The 23,001-nt window shown below is 38.7% G+C and overlaps 1 protein-coding gene across 3 annotated transcripts; it reads right to left on the bottom strand.

Annotated features, from left to right (window-relative positions):
• Window positions 1–955: 955 nt before the first annotated feature.
• Window positions 956–21,843, bottom strand: LOC121903522 (protein shortage in chiasmata 1 ortholog). 3 transcript variants are annotated; one of them, XM_042420639.1, is made up of 28 exons: window positions 21,710–21,843; window positions 21,258–21,333; window positions 20,889–21,018; window positions 20,224–20,311; window positions 19,884–20,074; window positions 19,611–19,773; window positions 19,335–19,440; window positions 19,110–19,251; window positions 18,911–19,009; window positions 17,920–18,049; window positions 17,004–17,098; window positions 16,163–16,411; window positions 15,529–15,972; window positions 14,111–14,311; window positions 12,393–12,587; window positions 12,173–12,265; window positions 11,468–11,649; window positions 11,244–11,316; window positions 10,966–11,029; window positions 10,273–10,448; window positions 10,070–10,175; window positions 5,254–5,365; window positions 4,325–4,446; window positions 4,141–4,228; window positions 3,710–3,841; window positions 3,330–3,479; window positions 1,719–2,460; window positions 956–1,638 (listed from the first exon to the last, which is right to left on the bottom strand). In XM_042420639.1, exons 1-28 carry the CDS (start codon window positions 21,712–21,714, stop codon window positions 1,553–1,555), a joined length of 4,440 nt encoding a protein of 1,479 aa, XP_042276573.1. In that variant the 5' UTR covers window positions 21,715–21,843; the 3' UTR covers window positions 956–1,552. The 3 variants fall into 3 exon arrangements, with proteins under 3 accessions (XP_042276573.1, XP_042276572.1, XP_042276574.1); XM_042420638.1 differs by having other exon boundaries at window positions 18,911–19,021; window positions 21,710–21,842; XM_042420640.1 differs by lacking the exons at window positions 4,141–4,228; window positions 4,325–4,446 and having other exon boundaries at window positions 18,911–19,021.
• Window positions 21,844–23,001: the final 1,158 nt, after the last annotated feature.

Here is a 23,001-nt window from a genome sequence, read left to right as displayed (position 1 = left end):
CGTGTACTGGTGGGTTTGGTGTGTATGTGTGATTAATTGTGAGTACTGTGTCAGATACCTGGACATGGCACCTCATCTCGTTTTGTTTTCTATTTTGTCTTTGCAAAATACTTTCTACTCTGCTTGATTTTCTTTCTAGGATACATCTTTTGTCCGTCACTCCTATCCAGTAACCCAAAAAAACGTGCATCAGGGTCACAGGAAACCGCCCTCGGCCGGGCCGCGGGGTTTTTTATTCACAGAGGAGAGGAAACACACAGGTGACAAAGTTAACTGCCGTCTGTGATTAAAGATAACGGCAGTGTGACCTTTACAGCTGTAGCCAGAGTACGATCCAAATCTAAAGGATGGCTTCGGTTTAACCAGCCTGCTAATTCCCACAATATCTCTCCCATGTCCCCATTCAGTCCAGGGCTAAAGTATCGTCAGGGGCAATTACTGCACCATTACTCTGCTGTTTACCTAGCCTTCACACGGGGACTCCTTTCACCGTCCTGCCCACAGCTTTTGTTCCTGTGCCATTAAAAAAAACAAAACATTGTATCTGTCTCTTTGTTTGTCCCGGCGCTTGTTAGAAAGCAGAGAGGCCAGAGAGACAGAGAGAGATGTTTTAAAAGAAAAAAAAGCCAGCGGGTTATTGATGGTGGCCAGCCAGTGTTGGATACGGTTGTCCAGAGGCAGGGAGGCTTGGAGTCGATGTCCCCCGGGGGTCGTCTTTGTCTGGGGATCATTCCTGAGGGAGCTGGCTTCACTCTGCTGGCTCGTGAAGATAAGCGCTCTCTCCACATGCTGAGAGACGACGATAAGGGGATTGCTTCACTAAATGAAAAAAATAGCCCCCGCCATTGGAGCTGCTAAAATGAGAGACTTTATCAGTTTAGCTGGGAAAGACCCTCGCTCCCACTCCCCCCCCTCACCCCCACAACAACAACACAACTCACAATTAGAACAGAGCGAAAAGCAATATGTGCACAATTCAGATGCAGTTTATTATGTTTTTTTTTAGTTATTATTAGGACACTTAATGAAATACAATTTTAAAAAGAGTGCAAGACAGTTTGGATTAAAAAAAATATCAGTTTAGTAAGTAAGTAGTGATTTAATACAACAAATCACAAACTTAGATGCATTTCTTTTGTGTTGTAAAATACAGCAACTGAATAAAGCTTAATATGAATAAACACTCTAATGTAGCACCAATATAATATAAAAAACTAAAATATTAGTATTTTATAATTGAGCAGCAGACAGAAATAAGTAATGCTACTTGTTTTGTTAGAAAATACTGCATTTTACTGCAATTTATATTCTTTTCTCACCAAGACAAAAACATGACTCGACAAAAGACACCTGCTCGTTAAAAATACAACAGTGTCTGACATTTACAAGTTAATTTGGTATTAAAACTTTTTGTAAAAAGTAAAACATCTTCTGAAGAAAAACTCAGAAGTGAAACATGAATTCTGTAATCAATAACTTGAATTTAAGTCAACTTAAGGGGAATATCACAGTCTCGTCTTTACAAACAGGCCACAGGAACAAAAAAACAGTCTTAAAATAATTTCAGCCTCGTCTGTCCGTCGCTTCGGCCAGGAACCCTCTCGTAGCTTAACCTCCCCTTCTTCAGTGGTGTCAGCGCTGCAAAACAAGCACAAAAAAACATTTTAATCTGTTAAATAAATGTAAATAAAATAATAAACATGGCCACCATCACTCACCTGTGCCAACCAATCCAGCAGCCTCTCCGCTCCTCTTCCTCTCATGTCCAATCCAGCATTTGGAGCCGTAGTTCGCTGAGATTCTCGCCGTCCCTCCGAGACTAGAGAGGCAGTCATTGCTACTTTGACTTTGACCCCTCAGCGTGACCTCTGCAGGAAGCCTGAGGTCACTGTAGGCTACAGAGAAGGGGGATAACTGAGAGTTGGCTGGCTGCTGCAGGACGCGGCTGTAACTGAACGCGGAGTCCGGTTTGAGAGGACTGTCAGGGGCGGTTTGTAGGTAGTTTGTAGGTCGTTGAGGTTTGTAAGTAGTTTGTAGGTCGTTGAGGTTTGTCGGAGCCCCGTGTGTCCACTCATCGTTTAGTCTCTCAACAACCCTCCCCGCTGCTCCAGCTCTGCCTCTCCAGCCAGAAAACGTCACCTCGTCCCTGCTTCTGCTGTCGTCCTTCCACGGATCGCTGCTGGTCCAGCTCTTCTGGAAGTCTGGGCTGCCAAAGGAACAACCCAGATCAACTCTGAAATCTGTGTCGCCATCCTGCTCTGTCAAGTCTGGGTCTAACAGAAAGCTAGAGAATGGTTCTGGATCGGGGTCGATGGGGTGTTGTGGATGGGGATCAGCTTTTGTGGTCCATGGGATGTTGGGAGGACTGGTTTGATGGTTTGTCTCGGTGATCACATCCTGAGAGTCTGGCTGGTTGGGGTGTGCAGTCAGCGTGTACAGGGAGGTGGTTTCACTGAACAGCTGAGACCAGGAAGAAGAGGAGAGGAGTATAATAATGCAATGAGTGTAATTGTAATGATTTAATCCGAACCCTGAAACATAACATACTGCAGCTGGTTCATGGTTTATTTGATTTTTGCAACCAAACAATGCATCAAAGTTTATCATGATTCTGATTCACTTTCAGGCCAAAAAGCAAATATACATGTTCTACACTGTTGCAGGTAAAGGTACTAAAATGTATTTTTTTGATTTAATGGCATTTAATTAATTATTGAAAGATAATTAGCTGCAAAAAATTTCCTCTAAATCTGATTTAGAGATTCATTGATCCCATAAACCAAAGTGTCTTAACACCTCATATTTAGAGCCGCTGTCAGAAAAAAATCTATCTCACAGAGTCAACAAAGCAACATACTGTATATGTCTGACATACTTTACATAAAGGAAAAGTTTGACATTTGGGAAATCTACTTATTCGCTGGAAATATCTGACTCTATGTTGAGGAAAATAAGTAGCTGAGATGTTCAGACACACCTGCACGCAGACGTTAATAAACCTGGATACTGTTAGAATCATGTTTACAAGGATATGAAAAACTATGTTTCTCATGTTCATGTAAACACCAAATCCTGAATATGATTCAAAACAAGGATAAGACTCAAAGCCGGGATACTAACATGCATTTAAACACACTCACTGTGAGGCGACCAGCCGAAACTCCAGGAAGTTACTGCTCCCGGCCAAGAAACAGTGATATTTCTTACATATTTCAGATATTAGTGTGGTAATGATCTTCCCAGCTAACTCTTGGCAAGAAAATGAATAAGTGCATCTCCAAAAATGTGGAATTATTCAACTTTAAGGGTAGTGATAAACTTTATATTACCTTTAGGACTTTATGTGGCACCTCAGGGAGCAGCTCCTTCAGCTGAGACAGAGAGGCCCCCAGGAGCCACTGGAAGGATGCTGCTCTGTTCAGCATTAGCTGACAAACCAGAGGGTTGATGCACGGGAACTGCAACAGACACTGTTCCTCCTAGAAGGAAAAAAACACACACACAAACACACATACTGTTTTCATGGTTCAGGCTAATAATGATATGAAGTTCTGGTACTGTTCAGTGGTAAATAAACCAAAGATAAACCTTCTCAACCAAATTCTAGACCAATCTACTGCCTTTCAGGGACGGAGCCAAACACAGCTGTAGTCCAGCAGTCATGCGGTAAAACATGCACCTTTCCTGCTCTGGTTTTGTGGGAGGTCACCTGTGAGGGCATGACAACCAGCCAGTCTCTGTCCAGGTAACTGAGAGGATCCTTGTCACTGGACATCAGGCTGAGGAAGCAGATCTGACTGATCCATTTGGCGATTTCCAAAACCTCCGACACTATCAGCACCTGACAGACATGGTAGAGGTGGGGTTTTTTTTGTTATTTTGCACAGCACCGTAATTTTACATCATATTCCAACATTTACATCTACATCTCCATTCTCTGTGGCTGAATACAGATATATAGCAAGTCAAGTGTTCGTTCATTTAAAAAAACACTGTTTTAATATGACTTCCAAATAATATATTTTACTGGTGTTTAACTGGTGGTATTTTCTGACTTTGCAGAGATCTGAGATGACAGCGAGGACGTATAGGAGGAAAAAAATGTTGAAGACAGAGAAAGTCATCATGTTTGTGTTCTACCTTGACATCTAGATTCTCTGACTTCATACCGAACAGCACCAGAGACGAATAAACCAACACCAAGTTCCTGAAAGCTTCGCCGGAAAATCTGCCATCACATAAACAGCAGCAGTGATGGTGAGCCTTTGTGAACAAGGTGTGTGTGTGTGTGTGTGTGTGTGCGTGTGTGTGTGTGGACACTGACCCTCCCCCCTGGCTGTCGGGACAGTGCAGGATGATCCAGCAGCAGCTGTACTGCAGAGAGAGAGCAGTCAGCCTCATCACCACTCCCTCACTCGCCCGCTCCTCACACAGTTCATCCTGCTCCTACACACACACACACACACATATATATATAGAGAGAGAGTTGCTGATGATGGATTAGGTATAATTTGTATTTGTCAGGTTGGAGACTTTAGGCAATACCAAAGAATCTCAGTAGGGAGAGATTGTTGATTTATTCAGTCGTTATTATTATTAGTGTTTTTTCCAACCTGGAAAAAAACATCTCCAATTTAAAACTGAATATAAGAGAAGTTTTTTCTATTATTATTTTTTATTTTTTCTTGTTGCTTGTGCGTTGGACTCAGGATACTGTTGGTCATCTCTCTGAGAAAAACATTTCTTTTTCTTTTATATGCTAAAAATTATTTTTGACTTGACAGGCTCAAACATTTAGATTTCTGTTTTTTTCTATTATTTATTTATTTATTTTTTAGTCCTTCATAATTTCCATTTCTACCCTCTTGGTTCTTCAACTGAAATCACTCACCCCAACTACTCTTCTACTCTCTCACACACACACACACACACACACACACACACACAGACTGCTCTGCTCCTTCTCTAACTCACACACCCCCCACATCAAAGCTACAGTTTAAATTCACACTCAATCTTAACCTTTTTTTAATTTTTTAATTTTTTTTGCTTCTGCCTTTGAATAGGCTCAATGCATGTATCGCCATAATTTGTAAACCTCCTCAAGTCACCTTTTGTATTACGTTCTGTCTTGTCTCACCTGTGATGTGTTGCTTCACTAAAAAAGAAAAATCATTGCAGATTGTGTGTGTGTGTGTGTGTGTGTGTGTGTGTGTGTGTGTGTCTCGCAACAGGTATTTCCATCCCCGGTACCTGAACGACGATAGCGGTGCTTTCATCTACCGTGATCACAGCGTAGTGACGAGTCCCTCCGAGCATCTGCAGGGACGGACAGTGACTCCTCTCCAGCATGGTTATATTAAACCTGAGACGCAGTAGACATACAGACACCATGTGGCATTTAGCTGATAGCTTATCGTCACTGGCGAGTACGGTAGAGACAAATTATTTTAAACTTTTTCTGGGGAAAAAAAAAAGTCTTGCAGAGATTTACTTCTAACATGTCGTCAGGATATGATGTGAGTCTACTCAAGAGTAATATACTCAAAATATACCCAAAAGCAGGCAGAAGCAGCCAAGAACAAACAAATAAACAAACAAATCTTAATTACTTAGTCTTAATATTTACTTTTCAAAGATCAGAAGTAATGGTTGAATGAAAACATGAAGCTCTTTTTTTGGAGAATGAACGTCATTTTAGTGACCATAATAACATTGTGCCAGGCTCGTGGTGTACTGTACTGGTGTGGGAATGTTTTCTTTGGCACACTTTGGGCCCCTCAAAAGACGAGTTCATAATTCACAAATCTTTAAACAACAGTCAGGTGCCTAAATGATCACTGAAACTTAGCATAATGGCTGGAAACATAGAGAAACAGCTAGCTTGGCTCTGTCCAGAGGTAACAAAATTCACCTACCAACACCTCTAAAACTCAATAATTAACACATTATTGTTCATAATAACTTTATTTGTATAGCATTTATTAAAGCTGCAAAGATATGTTGATCGATTAGTTGCCAACTATTAAATTAACCACCAACTATTTTGATAATCATTTTAAGTCATTTTTTTGTTTCTTTAGTCTTCTATGACAGTAAACTGAATATCTTTGGGTTGTGGATAAAAAGACATTTGAAGACGTCACATTGATTTTTTGGGAAACAGTGATCACTTTTTTTTTTTTGATGTTTTCTGGACCAAACAACTTATTGACTAATCAAGAAAATAATCAACAGATTAATTGATAATGAAAATAATTGTTAGTTACAGCCCTATACAGCATTTTCCTAAATAAAGTGATTTAACAAAGGACATGAGAGACTGTAATAAAATCCTACAGTAAAAAGCAGATAAATTACAGAAGAATATTAAATAAAATAATATTATCCAGGAGATATAAAATATAAATCTGTTTAAAAAGATTTTGGTATTGTTGGTTTAATTCGCACAAAAAACAAAGTGTTAAAACAACACATTGTGTAATTTTTTACATTTTTTTTAAAGAAAAGATCATTATGCAGCAACAGGATTAGTTATCAGAACAGTCTGTGACTAACTGTCACATCTGAACTGGAACAAGTTCTGGCAGGTTTTCTATGTTCTTAAGCAGTACATTTCTGTCATTTATTTCAAACTGTACCAGGTAAATCCACACATCTACACAGGGACATTACATGTAAACACAGCAACAGCCTTCTGTTCAGTTTTCTAACCTTGGACGGTTTACATTCTCCCCGTCTGAACTCACATCATATGTTTCTGTCCGTGAGAAGGTTGTTTCAGGATCTACAGGCGTCAGCATTTACTCATGTGGCTCCTTCAGTTTATCCATTACATGTGCATTAATCACTTTTTTGGGGAGTTGACCAACCTTTCCGCTGACAGTACAACTCTTCTCGGCTGATTGCTTAATTCATTCTCATGCGAGTGTTTCCCTTTATTTTAAACTACAACAGGTCACTGAACCTTTTAACCCACTTACTATACTTCAGGTGCTGAATAACATAGACATGTGCGTAAAATGAAACCCCAGATCCCCAAATTGTCAAGTTAGTGCAATTAGTGTTTAATTGACTCAATATAGAGCATCGTATAGCTTCAATACGGCCCTAAAGTGAGCAGATACAGTGTAAAATATGTTGTCGGTGTTTCTCAGCAGCACAAAGTCTCCTCATGACCTTGTGCAAAAAGCTGGATATGTATACAAGTTGCAAACAGCTCAACAAAAGTGCTGTTCCCTTCTCCGACTCTTTATTTATTTATTTATTTTTTTGTTTATTTGTTCTTTATTTATTTATTTTGTGCAGGCCTTTTCTGGGGATAAATTTATGGATACTTTTGGTGATATTAGGGCTCAAGTGGTGAAGACAAATGCTCCATGTGTCGTCAATGAGTCAAGAGTCAAGAGTTTCAAAAGGCATTGTGGGAATATAAAAAGCAAAAGGGTAGTAGGTGAGTCAGGTGAAATTAAAGTAGGCTATGTTGCAAACATTTATGACCGCTGGAACACACTGAGCTTCACAAAGTAATAATATCTAAACAATGTTAATGATTCCCTTTAAGACCTCTGAAGCACTTCTAGTTAAAAGTACACTCAGACCTTCAGCTGATGCCAACTTACAACTGTAAGACCACCTGCAGACAATGAACAATAGACACCTCCTCCCCCTCCTCAACACAATGGAAAACTAGGTCTAACTGCCTTCTCTTTTGTCCCACTTGTCACCAGCGTGTGAGTTTTCATGTCAGGGGCGGTGGTGGCTGTATGTAAGAGGGCAGGCGGCAGCATGTCGGCCTCCATCTCTGAGTGCTTGAAATGACGTTTTAAAGGATGAAGTTCAGACATAGAGAAGTGGACAGGATTAAACAAATAGTTCCACATTTTGGGAAATATTCACTCTCTTGCCAAGAGTTAGATGATATAGAGATACCAGTCTCTCATGTCTGTCTGTTAAAAATGAAGCCACAGGTTAGCTTAGCTTAGCATATCTATCATACATAGGTTTAATGTACGTTAAAGTGGTTTTGATCTTCTCATCTAACCTAGATAACTCCCAATATGTCAAACTATTCCTTTTATGAATATGTTTATATGATAACTGTCTTCACAAAGATTAGCCTCAGATGTCCTGATTTGTCAGGACATTACAAGACTTTGGTTTGTGTAATCTTTTAAAGGACGAGTTCACAATTTTTCAAGTCTGTCTTAAAACAAGAGTCAGGAGCCCAAATGAACACTGAATGTTTTTCTTGCTGTAATCATTGCTCCTGTTGGTACTGACCATTAGAAGATCCCTTCATAATGCAGTTACAATGTAAGTGATGGAGGACAAAATCCACAGTCCTCTTTCTGTGCTAAAATGTATTTAAAAGTTTATCTGAAGCTAATATGAAGCTTCAGTCGTCTAAATGAGTCAAATCAACATTACAGACTTTTTAGTGCCAAAGTTCCTCTTTTTGTTACTAGACTTCCACCGCAGCTCAACAGGAAACACAAAGAGGGAATTTGATGTTAAAAAGACTGTAAATGTGTCAGATATCCACTTCATATGACTAACTCAGACTGCTGGAGCATCATTTAAGCTTCAGATAAACTTTTAAATGTATTTTTGCACAAAATGACTGTGTGGACACACTGTGGATTTTGGCCCCCATCACTTACATTGAAAGCACATTGTAAGGGGATCTTTTAACAGCCAGTATGAACAGGAGGAATGATTACAGCAAGGAAAACCTCTTTCAGTGTTTGTATGGAGACCTGACTGTTGTTTCAAGACAGACTTGAAAATTGTGAACCTTTTAATGTGTTTCCTTTTAATACCAATCAATCATCATGTGATTGTCGCAGCCTATCTAAGTATTGTTCCCTTTTTATGGCCACAATTTATCCATCTTGTAATCGCTACTTCCAGCAGCCATGAAGCAAAAGTCTTCTAAAACTAATTTCATGAACATGACAGTGAGTTCAGTGTACTTCAGTGGCCTCCAGTCACCAGACCCGAGTCCAGTAGAACACCTTAGGGATGTGTTAGAACGGGAGATTTGCAGCATGAATGTGCAGCTGACAAAGCTGCAGAAATTATATGATGCAATCATGTCAATACAGACCAGAATCTCAAAGTAATGTTTCCAACACCTCGTTGAATCCGTACCACGAAGAACTGAGAGCAAAGGGAGGCTGGACCCAGTATTAGTATGATGTTCCTAATAAAGTGCTCGGTGAGTGTTTTTATTTTAGTTGACTTCTGTATCATATTATCACCTTCCTAAAATAATGGCATTTTTTGACAAAACTGATTTTTTTTTTGCCTTAATCATCTCCTCATGACGCCGGCCACCTGTGGTAGAATCGCCTACATCCTCAGTTGATCAGCTGATTCTACCCCTGTAGTATAATGGTCTATGTCAAGAGTGTGACTAAATCGTCATATTGCTTAGTTATTTAGTCTTGTGATTACAAGGCTTTCTGTTAACTCTTTTCTGCCTTTTAAACAATATTTCATCTACAGTTTTTGTCTCATTTTTTTCCACATTACATGATCTAATTAAGAAAGATTTGAATACTGTATTGTAATCTAACAGCTAGAAATGTATAACTAAAAAAACTTTATAGTAGCCCGTTGTGGAGTGTCTAGAGGCAGCTTGTGCACACCATGATGATTTTTTTGTGTTTTCTGAGAAACCTGAAAAAAATGACTTGAGCCATTATTTTAGGACGCTGACGATATCTAAACTCTAAATTAGTAAAAATTAAGATATTATAATTCTAAGTCAAACATGTGTTTCTCTCGTTAAGAAAAAAAGACAGACAATCTACTCAGGACTCGTAAGACAGATCTGAAATACTTGTAAATTTCTTTTGTATCTAAGAAAAAAATTTAGTATTGAAAAATTGATGATTGGCACAAATTGGCTTTAATCACTCGTATGTGCCTCTTAAGGTCTGTTCGTAGTGGCCCTTGCGTGAGCACAGTGCAGCGTCTGCAGTATCTAAGTGATGTCACCACAGGCGTTTTTACCAGCTAGATATGAAGTAATGAGACTCGTCTTCATGGACGGGAAACTTACACGGACTCCAGCGTCTGCAGCAGCAGCGGACAGTCGAGAAGCCCTTCAGTCACAAACAACACGTAGGGCACGTTGTCCTCCAGGCACCAAGAGGATTTCGCCTTCTCTTTTAGAAAAAAAAAAAAAATATATATATATATATATAATTACACACAAATTAGCACCATGTGAACACAGTCTGAATACTAAATATATTTGCTGACCCTCGTCAGGGAGGATGGTGTTGAAGGCGAGGTGACTGATGCTCCTCTCTCTGCAGATTGTGGCCCATGGAGATTGTCCTGGATGGTCGTAGTCCACCACCAGGGAGAAACAGTTCCAGGGGAAGTCCGGTCCTATATGCTTCTCATACACCACCGCGCACACACTGTCGCACACGCTGGTGGAACAGGATGGGAGTGTGAAAATAACACTTTGTTCAACATACAGTAGCAGCTCAAATTATTTCCTTCAACATGGTCAAACAATCACCCCGGGAACTTGGCGTGATACAGGACGTGTTCTCCCTGATGAAAGTCCCTGCACGGCCAAACAAACGTTTCTGCCTGATGAAGGATTTGTTTTTTTACTTTAGCACAAAGTGACATCATGTTATGTCTTGTTTTGTCTGACAAATAGTGCAAAATGGAAAAATAATCAATTTCCAATAATGTCAGACAAAGAAAAGCAGCAAATTCTCAAATTTAAGAGGAATTTTGGATGTTGTGATTGACATTTTTCATGGTTTTCTGATGTTTTATAGACTAAACAATTAACAATAACAGTAATTTATAATGAAAATAATGATTAGTTGAAGCCCTAATATGTGAAATTATGTTGCTTCCAGTAAAACCTGCATTAAACATAAACTGATAAAGAGCTGTATATTTTTCATGAAGCGGATACTACAAACCCACCTGCTGACCACAATGGCACCATTCAGTTTGGTCTCATCCTCCTCGGGACAAACGGCAGTTACAGCTGCACCCAAAATGACAAAAAACACACAACTATACTTAACTGTATGACACTTACATGATCAGACAAACTGCTGAATATTACAGATGTTTGGGCCTGTGATCAGTTTGGTTTATTAGATGTGCTTTTAATTTAATTTATTTTACATCCACACAGGGAAAAACATAACTTAAGTTTATTAGAGTGACATGTCTGATAAAGATCGACAGTTGCTCACCGGTCAGTTGGTTCAAGTCTTTAATGATTATGGATCTGGAGTTGTCAGAGTCAACCGATATTATGACGAGAATCTACAGAAGAGACAAATCAATTAGCAAGAATTAGCATTAAGCTATTAGGACTTCTGGTAAACAATGTAAACAAGAGTAAAGAGCAGGTGTTTACATGAAAAGACAATTGCGAGCCAAATAAACTAGTTTCAATCTTGTTGTGAACACCGACTTTGTCTGTGTTGTTTTGTTCTTTTCTGCTGTGCAGCCATGCGACCAGCAGCTGATGCAGCTCCTGCAGTTTGAAAGACGACTCCTGGTTCTTGTGACTGAGGTAGAGGATGATCTGCAGCCTCTTCACCAGCTGCTCCAGACTCTGCTCCTCAAACGCCTCGGCTGCCTTCGTCAGGCACTCTGAGGGCATAAAGAGAAAGCTGTAAGTATCGCTGTGTATGGTAAATATTACTGTATGTTAGTGAGTGTTGGCCGATGGATCGTAAACAACATTTAAAGTCCCCGCACACTCAAAAATGTGTTTTCTTCCTGTTACCTCAGTTGGATGTTTGAGCTTCATTGTGCAGAATGACATATGTGCAGAGTTTAAAAAGTGCACCTACGAGCATGATTTATGACATCATGACTAGTCTGGAGGCAACTTACACAAGTGACATGTTGAAACTTGAAGCCTCCAGCACACATACATCAAGAATAGACTATAGTGAAGTAGGAGATATCTTGTGTCCAGCAGTTAAACATGAATTAACAATATCTGCAGGGAGGAGTAGATGTTGTTTTAAGCATTTTTAACAAGGTAATCAAATGTGTTTTTGTAAAGAAAACACATCAGACACAAATTAATATTCCGAATATTTTTTTATATATCTTAAAACACGACCGTCTGGATCTTAAAGTTAAACTGCAGCATGTTGTTACCGACCCACAGCAGTGCCGAGGTCACACTTCAGCAGCAGGTCCTTGAATGTCACCAGCACATGGATCAGAGCCACCTGGTTGAAAAGCGGTTCCTGATCTGCATGAAACACAAAGTCAGCAGTGGACTTTGACATCTTTCAAACATAGACTTGATGGATTAATAGCTGCATTTTCCATTAAAAATCTGATAATCTGTTTAGGCTTCATAAAATGACATCTCGTACCTCTGACCAGCTCTGCGCTCTGCGTGTGCGTCCTGCAGAGCGCCCTCTCCTGCTGTTTGAGCATAAAGTGTGTTTGGTCCGGGGCCAAGCAGCTGAAGTCTCCCCACGCTGGGAGGTTGAGCCCCAGCTGTTTGGCGGAGGACAGACGGGGCCGAGCGAAGGCCAGCAGCTCACAGTAGGCGCGATGCTGACTGTCTGCAAGGGAGCCGGATCAGCATCGAGATTTACAACACGAACCTCCAACAACCATCTGATTCATCTTATCTACTCTGTTCTCAATTATAATGACAATTTACTACAATTTAGTTTGGTCAGTGGTGCCTTAATGGAGAAATACTCACATGTTTAGTTAAGTAAGTAAAGTTTATTCTAGTGTTAATATTAGTGGCATTAGTGGTGTCCTTCTTGTTGCTTATGGTATTTCTTATGCACTTGTTTACTTGCAGTTGTTTATTACTTTATATTTATAGTTGGGTCCCAAAAGTTGTACCAAAGCTCATTCAGATTAACTGTACTCTAAGGCATATTCAGACCAAGTCAGGCGGTGTGGCCCACCAACGCAGGGTTGAGCGGAGGTGTGTGGGCTGTGAAACAATAAGAAAACAACGTTTTACTGATCTGATTCACCAGCGTTCCCTCTCTTCATTCACTCTCTAGCTCACTCGACCACCAATACTCTCTCTTTCTCTTGTCTTTTTAAAAATGAGTCGGGAAGCTGACAGCAAAGTCTAAATTTTAATTTTAACGTTATCAAACGAAGAGAAACGTCCTCCCCTCTTCCTAGTAACATCTTTTTACTCCCTCATGGCAGAGTTACAGCTCTGATCAGTCTAATCTCCGGGCTGTGATTGGTCACCGCATCCTTCAACCGCAGTGACGTCGGGTTGCATTTCTCCAAAAGCTGACTCTGGCTCAACTTTCCGGCTGCAGTCCGGTGTGGTGCCGCTGCGGCCAAAATGCCCACAGACAATGAAATGCACTACCCCGATTCAAATGAATGGGAGGGCGGGCGTTTTCACCGCCGCACCACCTGATTTGGTCTGAATACAGCCTAATACTCGATTGTCTCGCCTCGCTACCAAATGGCAAAATGTAAATGTAACAATGCGTATTTTGAGTCTTATTGTATGTGTAAAACTTAATTCTGAAGTAATGTAATGAAGTAACAACTTTCATATAAATATAACAACTAGTATAACTAGTGATGCACTGATCTGATATCTGTGCAGATATTGACCTTTTTAAGCTGCTCAGGTATGAAACATGACCGATCAGCATCAAAAACAGTTTGTAGTCACCGTCTTATAAGTTCAGTGATTCGACTTCTTATTTAGTTGCATCAGGCTTGTATTTTAACTTTATTTTGAGCACAGTAGAAATCCTGTGTGCATACAGTGATATTGTCTTATTTATGAATATTTGCCAGCAGTTATTATTATAATTCTGTCACTCAAACGTCACACAGTCGAACTTTTTCTGTTCTGCTTTGTTCATTTTTTGTGGCGAGTTCATGTCTCGACATACAGATGTAGATTTGACTCATAGCTTCCACTTATAATAAAGACAGTAGTTAATATCCTCATGTTAAACATAGAAGAAGGATTTCAATTATGTCCATGCAGTGAAGTTTAATCCTCATTTTGTACTGGACTCAGAATCAAGGAGAAAAAGTCAGATCGGTGCGTCTCTAAACTGAAGGTGTTGAGAATGTGTCGTACCAGTAGCCTGGACCTGCACGACTCTGCTGTCCCGTCTGTCCTGAGGGACGGACTGACTGACGACCTGACCGGTGACTCGACCTGCCGGCTGACCAGCTGCTGTCTGCTCTCTGGTGGCGTTTCCTGAGACAGCAGCACTCACGTAATCTTGCCTCCCGTCTGGTCTTTGAATCTTTGGAGTTTGTTCGTCCATCTGTGGTGCTGATAAATAAATGTGAGGTTACAGAACGTAACAAGAACAAGTCTTAAAACCTCATAATGTAGGTAATGGTTCAAAAAAGGCAACAACTAACAATTATTTTCATTTCCAATTGATCATGTAGTCTATAAAATAACAGAAAATAGTGAAAAATGCCCATCACATCTTTGAGAGTTCGAGATGAATACTCTAAATTACTTTTGTCTGATCAACGGGACAAAACCAGAAATAATTTCACACCCCTTTGAAAACAACATGATACATCTCAAGGAGTTTATCCTGATATCATAAATTTGACTATGTTGATATATTTGATTTATGATCATGTAAGACAGAAAACCAGCAAATCACATTGAAGAAGCTGGAAGCAGAAAATATTTGGTATTAATATTTGGTATTAAGTCTATAAAACATCACGATCACACTATATCTGATGCGACATCATCCAATATCTTGTTTTGTCCGACAAACCCATAAATATTATATTTAAAATAATGTGAAACCAATAAAAGCAGCAAATTCTCAAATTTAAGAACCTGGAACCACCAAGTTTGGGGAGTTTTTGCTTTATAAATGACTTAAACGATTAATTGATCTTAAAAATGATCAGTGATTTATGTCCTGTCAATCGATTTATCAATGAATTTACTATTTCCCTCAGCACTAGATCAAAATGAAGTAACTAGAAACCAAACAAATGTTTGAATTTTGGGGTTTCTTACAATAAATTAAAGTTACTTTTGTGGGATTTTATGTGATTAAATCTCTCTCAGATTATTCTAATGCATACCCTTTTTGTTTGAAGAATAATTAGACACCTGCAGTGACTGCTGGTTAGTTTATGTTGGTTCTTTGCCATCTATCAGTGTCATTCTCCATTTGACCACAAGATGGAGCCAAGTTAAAAGAAAAACTCATGTTACACTTTAATAATGTGGAAAAACACATTAATGACTTAATAATAATTAAAAATGTCAAATACTAATGAAAATCTCACAAAATGAGACCTGAAAACAAGAATATCACTATAAAGGTGAAGCCTTTACTGTAAGGTCAAGCTCATTTATAGGTGATCTATTAAACCACCGGCCTGTAATTAATTTTCTGCAGCATGCAAACAAAATCAGAAGAAAAATGTGGTGGTGATAAAAATGAGCTTCTGGCATTTTTCTTTCATTTCTACCAGATGAGTCTCACAGCAGCAGCAGCACAGTCGTACCTGGACTGTTGACGCAGCTCTGAGGTGTCACAGTAGCTGCTGCTATCTGCTGGGATCTCAGCATCATGAAGGTGGACAGAGGGTCCAGGTCCTTCTCTGGTGGACGTCTGGAGACTGGGACACCTCCGTGATTGTCTCTGATGTTCGGTCTGGAGGGGACGCCGCTCTGCTCTAATTGGCTCTCACAGACGTCTCTACCTGTGTGACTGATGTCGTTCTTATGAGCTGAAGAGACGGTTATGACTTCTGAAAACATCTCGTCTGTAATGCCACATTCGGTCTTCATGGTAGTTGCAGGTTTCACTTCCTTATTGTTTGTGTTGACAGTTTGTGTCGGGAAGGTTTCTTTTTGGAGAAAGGCCGCTGCAGCTTCAGATTTCTTCAGATGAGGAAAATTCAGGTGAGATTGGTTTGTAGGACTCATCAGGATCGATCTGACAGCGACTGAGACCAGGAGGAGATGAAGAGAAGGAAAAATATACAACAATCTCAAATTTTAATACTTTAAAAGTTTGAACAAATGCATAAAAGCAATGGTTAATATATGCTTATTATAAAATAGATTTTCACTCTTATTCTGTGTAATTGATCCTCTGAGAACTGATTCATTGACAGGAGATCAGACTTTACTCACACTCCACATGTTTAGGTGACAGTTTTGTGAAATCTTCCACTTTCTCCTCCTCCTCCTCCTCAGTAGATGGAAACTCAGAGTTCAGGCTCTCTGTGAACTCACAGGAGCTGCTCGTGTACACCTGCGGGACGTCTGCCTCCATCAGCCGCTGCAGTTTGTCACCGACACTGACAAAGTTTTGTTTTTCTAATAACTTCAAGGCTTCAGACAGAGGATGGAAGTCAACAGCTGGTTCGTATGTTTGAGGTTCTGTGATAAAAAAAAACAAAACACAGATTTGATTTTTTAATAAGAAACAAAACCAGCTGCATTAGAAGTTAATTTAACACTGAGACTCTGAAACCAACCAGGTCTGCACTCTCAAATCTGTAAGGAGTTTTGAAAACAAAATTTTGTGTTTGAACTGACAAAATTTGCAATGAAGCAATCAATAAAGTGATGGATAATTATTGTACCATCAGACTCTTTTCTAGACAAAAATCTAAACTACTTAGAATATCATAATCAATGTGCTAATACACGTGCATGTGTCTTTATAGTAATTAATGACTGTCTACTTCTTAAAGATGCACTCGATAATGTTCGGGGGGACTTACAAGAGTCAAACTGTCAAAACTGATGTGAGAGATCCTGACTTTTAGTCGCTCCCTGCCTGGTGAATGTTTTTATCTTTTCAAACTTTTTGTTAAAACGTTTGGAGCCTCCAAACCCAATCTAAAAAACTTTCTAAAACCTCCTCCAGATACAACAGTTTTCAATGGCGAGTAAACTGAACTTAATGTGTAAAACTGGTCAAGTGCCTCTTTAAATACAACATTTTAAAGCTAAATCTTTCTATTACCTGCCAACAGAAAGCCGAGCACGAAGGTCGGGTGCTTCTCTGCCTTCCAAAGTGCCGTCTCCATCTCCGTTTGAGTTCTCGCTGACACCAAACATCTACAATCACAGTACGTCACAAAACACCAGACCAGATCTCAAGACTGTTGGACTTTAGTTACCTCTTGGGTAAATGCTCAACTTGGGAAATCTGGCTTCCACTATTTTACTTTACTTAATAAATTTAAAACTTTTAACAGTGACGTCTGTGAAGTTGTCCCTCACATTTGCTTGAAGACAATCAGACATTTAATTCTGGTCTGGTGTCTGTTTGGGGTTTTACGGTTACTTCTTCATCTTCACAGTGATTATAGAGTAATGAAAAAAAATTATTAACCAGGGCTGCAACTAACGATTAATTACATTATCAATTAATCGTTGAGTCTACAAAACATCAGGAAATAGTGAAAAATGTCCATCACAGATTCTTAGAGCCCAAAGTGATGATCTTCAAATGTTAGTGTAATGTAGCGCTACACGATTAGTTCATTAACTGATTTAGTTGAAAATTAATCAGCAACTATCTTGATAATCAATCAGTCGTTTCAGTCATTTCCTGTTTTTCGTTGTCATACTGATCGTCTTTGGGGTTTGGATTGTTGATCGGACAAAAAACAAGACAACTGAATATGTAACTTGTAACCTTTGACGTTGGAAAATTATACTGGTCATTTTTACTATTTTCTGATATTTTATAGACCAACTGAATAATCGATTATTCTGGAAAATAACCAATAATGAAAATAATTGTTAGTTGCAGCCCGACTGTAATGTAAAACAAGGAAAAAGCATTTTGATTTGTTTGATTAGTATTTTATTAGCAGCTATTTGATGTCATGATTAGAAGTTTGACCACACTGTAACATTATAACGTCACTCACAGTCTGTGGAGCGGAGACGACTCTTCCCTCAGTAGATCATCAGTAGACAGACTGACGTGAGTCTCGATGGTCTTGGGAGTCTGTGTCAGAGTTACGTCCAGCTCCAGTTCAGATGGAAGCACCAAACGTCCTTCGAAGAACATAAAGTTTAAAGGATGGGTTCACAATTTTTCAAGTCTGTCTTTAAAGAACTGTCAGGAACCCAAATGAACATTGAAACAGGTTTTCCACTGCTGACTTTGTGTTTCATGCAGAAACTGGAAATAATTCCTCCAGTTCATACTGACCATTAGAAGATTCCTTCATAATGTACTTTCAATGTAAGTGATTGGGGACAAAATCCACAGTCCTCTTTCTGTACATAAATGTATTTAAAAGTTTATCTGAAGCTAATATTAAACTTCAGTTGTCCAAATGAGTCAAATCAAGTAGATGTCTTTAAACTTTACAGTCTTTTTAGTGCCAAAGTTCCTCGTTTTGTTACTATACTTCAACCGCAGCTCAACAGGAAACACAAAGAGGGAATTTGATGCTAAAAAAAACTGTAAATGTGTCAGATATCCACTTGATATGACTAACTCAGACTGCTGAAGCCTCATAGAAGCTTCAGATCATCTTTTAAATGCATTTTTACACAAAATGACTGTGTGGACACACTGTGGATTTTTGGCCTCCATCACTTACATTGAAAACACATTTGAAGAGGATCTTTTAACAGCCAGTATGAACAGGAGGAATGATTACAGCAAGGAAAACCTCTTTCAGTGTTCATATGGACACCTGACTGTTTGTTTTAAGACAGACTTGAAAAATTGTGAACCTGTCCTTTAAGTACAGGTGCATGGAAGCTACCGGAAAAATACTAAATACAGGAAAGTTGTGGCTGCTGCTAGTAGATTATTGACAGGTAAATTTTGAGATGAACAGCTGTATAAAAATGTTTTCTGTCTAAATATGACATTTTTTTGTGTCTGCTCTCTGTATCTTGTACCTGCCACATCTGTGTCTATCAGGCCTCCGTTCATCTTGCATCCTCTGCTGGGCTCCTCTGGTAAAACATACTGGGAAATGTCCACTGATACTGATACATCTGAAGAGGAAACTGAAGGAAATGTGACTTCATCAGTTGACTTTTCTTTGCTGCTGTGTATTTTAATTTAATCTAAAAATCCTCCTTATCTTATCTTCACCTTTCTGAAGCACATCCAGGACAGGAAGTTGCTCGTCCAGCTGTTCAGGAGCAACATTCATGCGACTACAGATGCTTGAAAAAGTGGTGCAATTTTCTGTGGTCAGTCTGAGAGCGTCCAGAACATCAGGCAACAGTAGAGACTACAGGAGCGAAAATGATCAACTTTAAAGTTATTTCATACATGAGCAAATCATTTGAGATTCATTAGTCTCTTTTTAATTACCTCTTCCTTCATCAATGACTCTTTAACAAACTCCTCATGAATGTTTTCACACATTCGAACGTCACTGGTGAAAACATCAGGAGGCTTTTCATAAGATGCACAGTTCCTGAAAGGATCAATAAACATTTTACATTATTATAACAAAAACTACGACATGAGTGGAACAATTAAGCCAGTTATATAACTGTCTTTCTGATTTTTAATGATACAACAAACACTTTGAATCACATGACTATGAAACACACTTCAGGATGAACACATGCAGCTAGTTTTCACCCGAATATCGTTTCCTCGGAGATGACGTCACCCGTCAAGCTCAGCAGAGGGTCGGCCACAGGAAGCGTCCTCAGTCTGGACAGTTTGGTTTTCAACGCGGGCAAATGTCTCTTAAACTGCGGCAGGAAATCAACAACCATCATCTCTTCCGGGAGGACGAGATCTTTGAAAGATGTAAACATGTTTCAGTGTCACACATATTCTGTGTGTGTGTGGAAATGCAGATTTTTATTTTTTTTACTTTTTAAAGGACTAACAGGACTGCTGAGTTACCTTTGTTTTTATTTCCATGACACATCTGGTCAGCTGTTAACTTGAAAAAGGATTCCTGACACGGATCATTGACCTTTGAGTCTTTTAAAAGACAAACATACTCGTCCTGGTCGATATACTCCGGTGAGTTGGGATAAGAGCTGGGAATCATCTCCACGTCCTCTCTCACATGACTCAGACTGATATTAAATCTGGAATTTAAAACATTTTTATCAAAACTATCCATCCTCAAGTGCACAGTACAGTACAGAAGGTAAATGAACAATGAAATGATGATTGAAACAATTAAACAACAGAGTAAAATGAGATAATTTAACGGCGTGTTTGACAGTGACGGCACCTCTCTGGTGAATTAACTTGTTTTTTTCCTCCCAGGTCGTCAAGCACAGAACCGCTGACGAAGAGTCTGCAGGTGGAGATTATCTTTCCTAACAAGGGTATAACACAGAAACAAATACTTCAGTTCACAATCATATATCATATGTGAATAAAATACAGTAACATTCAAACAATCATGCTTGCAGTGATGAAGGTTTACTGTCTACAGGCCTACAAGCAAGTGTGAGCATAACTAGTCTTGCCAGCAGCAGCAAGAAAGTAGATAACGCAGGGACGGAGGAGAAGGCAAGTTCAGAAATTGTCACTTGTAATGGTTCTGTAAAAAAGTGTAATTTACCCTTTAACACACAAAAATCACACATTTAAGCACGATCATGGTATTAATACCAAAGTTCCAGCTCATATCAAGTCACATTAATTATACAAATATTTGCTGGTTCAAGCTTGATAAATGTGAGAATCTATTTTATATCACTTTATACTGAATTTATTACATTCTTGGACTGTTGGTCAGACAAAACAAGACATCTGAAGACGTCACTGCGAGATTACAAAACTTCTTTTTGACATTTCATAGACTAATCCAAAAAAAATCTGTGTCATTTCACTCAAGAGTTCAGTAGGTGGAATAATATTTATATGACATCACTTTGGCCACCTGTGTACCTCTGATCCACGGTGTCCTGTAGGTGACCTCAGGCAGGTTCCCACTGTGAGGATACAGGTCACTGGTACCAGTAAGGTAAGGTGCTGGTAGTGCCAACAGGTTCATCATTACTTTCATACTGGTGGTGGTCTGAAAGAGAAGAAGAGAGAGTAGAAAGTACAATATTTCCCTCTGAAATGTAGTGGAATGGAAGTATAAAGTGGCATAAAATGAAATTACTCACAAGTACCTTAAAATTGTACTTAAGTACAGTACTTGAGTAAATATTCTTAGTTACTTTCCACAATGACAGAGAGACAGGACAACATTAATATTACTGTTCGTGTTCAGAGATATTCTGAGTTAAAATTAATGAGCCACAAACTCACCTCAAAGACATAGTCCAGAGCTTTAAATCTGACAGCAGAGAACATTTCAGTCGGGACACAGGTGTCGTTTTCACACCTATAAACATGAGAAGAGCAACAAAAACACAGCTAAGCTTTTTATTTTCAGAAAAATATTATTCTAAATTAATTTTAATTTCAATTTTCTTGCTTTCTTCATAAAAACCTTCCCCCGTTTGTATAATCTAACATGTAATATCACCCAAAACACGTAACTTCTAACGAAATTTCTCAAGTAAATAATATAAAATTATGACAAAATAAATCTCAAAATGCTGTTTCTACTAAGCTAGCTGCTAAGTAACGTTAGCTCGGTTAGCCTGGTAGCTACGTTATAACGGTTTTAACCAATCACGTATTCTGATGTAGCTAAAGATTTAACAGAACAAATAAAACATAAATATCCATATTTTGTTCATTAGTATCAAACTTACATCATGACATAAGTTTATTTTTGGTGTTTTTGACAGGCGGAGTGTCAATCAGGAGCTGATGTGTTCATGACGGGTTCAATCAAAGATCGTCTATGTAGGATGAATCACTGTTGTTTATTTTCTGGGCCGTTTCGTCTCTCACGCATGCGCTCTTGCCAGGGCATTTTATTTTAGCGGGAAAACTTTTTATGAGGGATTAACAAAACATTAAAACCCAACAAACAAACTGAAGTTTAATGTCATAGCTGTATAATGTAAAGTGTTTGAAATGATAATGGGATAATTGCATTGTTGTTGACAGTACTTAAACCATGTGAAGAAACAATAAATGTTTCATATTATTAAAAACAAACAGCACAAACATCCAAAACAAAAAATAGCTTTACAGGAAAAACCTGGAAAATCCTGATAGATTTCATCAGCTTGGAATTGAATAATTTAAGATTTGTTTCACAGAAATTACATAATTGGCTATTTCTTTTATAAACACAATTAAAAAATGGGCAGCTTCATAACTTCAGTGCTATTGACACAAATCTGTCCAGATTATATTATTTACCTGTTTTATTCATCTGGCAAATTGGGATTTCCATGAGCGTTGTGTTTACATTGTTATCTACTGTAGATTTATGAGGAGTCATGTAAAATATTTGATGTCATCTATAAGAGTTATAACTTCAGCTTTCATTATGGGTCCAGTTGTACTTTTGTTGGCAGGAACAAACTTAAAAATATGTAGAAAAGCTCACATATTATAAACACAAGCAACACATACCATAAAAACCTATCTACAAACACCAATATTTATTCTGTGACAGATAACAATTACAAGGTTTTAGCCCTTAAAAATGTAGATTATCAGCATCTAAAGTAAAAACTGAAACACATTCAATGAGAGAGTCCTGATAACTTCAGATCATCACAAAATGAGACCTTAACTTGTGTTGTTTAGTTGTTGAATGCAAGAAAACCTATTTTCACTCTGCGTTTACTTGAAGTTCTGCACTGTAAAATCTAACAATAAGTGATATTAAATCCTTAACTCAGTGTTATTAGATACAGTCGTCAACTTCAAGTTTAAGTGGTTTAATTATCACTTTTAGATCCCATAATCATGAGTTCAGTTGAGTAAATGTCCGATAGATTGTTTACTTAACACTTCAAATTAAGTTATTTTGAAGCAGCTTATTCACAAATACTCCACAGAGGTTAAACTTCTCCAGATGTTTCTTTTTCCTGATAGGGTGGAGGCCGTTTTGTGTCTCATATGGTCTCTGATCAATATTAACACA

This window comes from Thunnus maccoyii, chromosome 9 (assembly GCF_910596095.1).
Source record: "Thunnus maccoyii chromosome 9, fThuMac1.1, whole genome shotgun sequence".
In the NCBI taxonomy this organism is placed as follows: domain Eukaryota; kingdom Metazoa; phylum Chordata; class Actinopteri; order Scombriformes; family Scombridae; genus Thunnus; species Thunnus maccoyii.
This window is presented reverse-complemented; position numbering and strand designations above follow the sequence as displayed.

Coding starts and splice junctions, on each gene's coding strand:
- LOC121903522 (XM_042420638.1), bottom strand. Junction 20,075..20,223: donor CAAGTTAATTCACCAGAGAG/GTGCCGTCACTG, acceptor TTTAAATTCCAG/ATTTAATATCAGTCTGAGTC. Junction 11,317..11,467: donor AACAAAACAACACAGACAAA/GTCGGTGTTCAC, acceptor TCTCTTCTGTAG/ATTCTCGTCATAATATCGGT.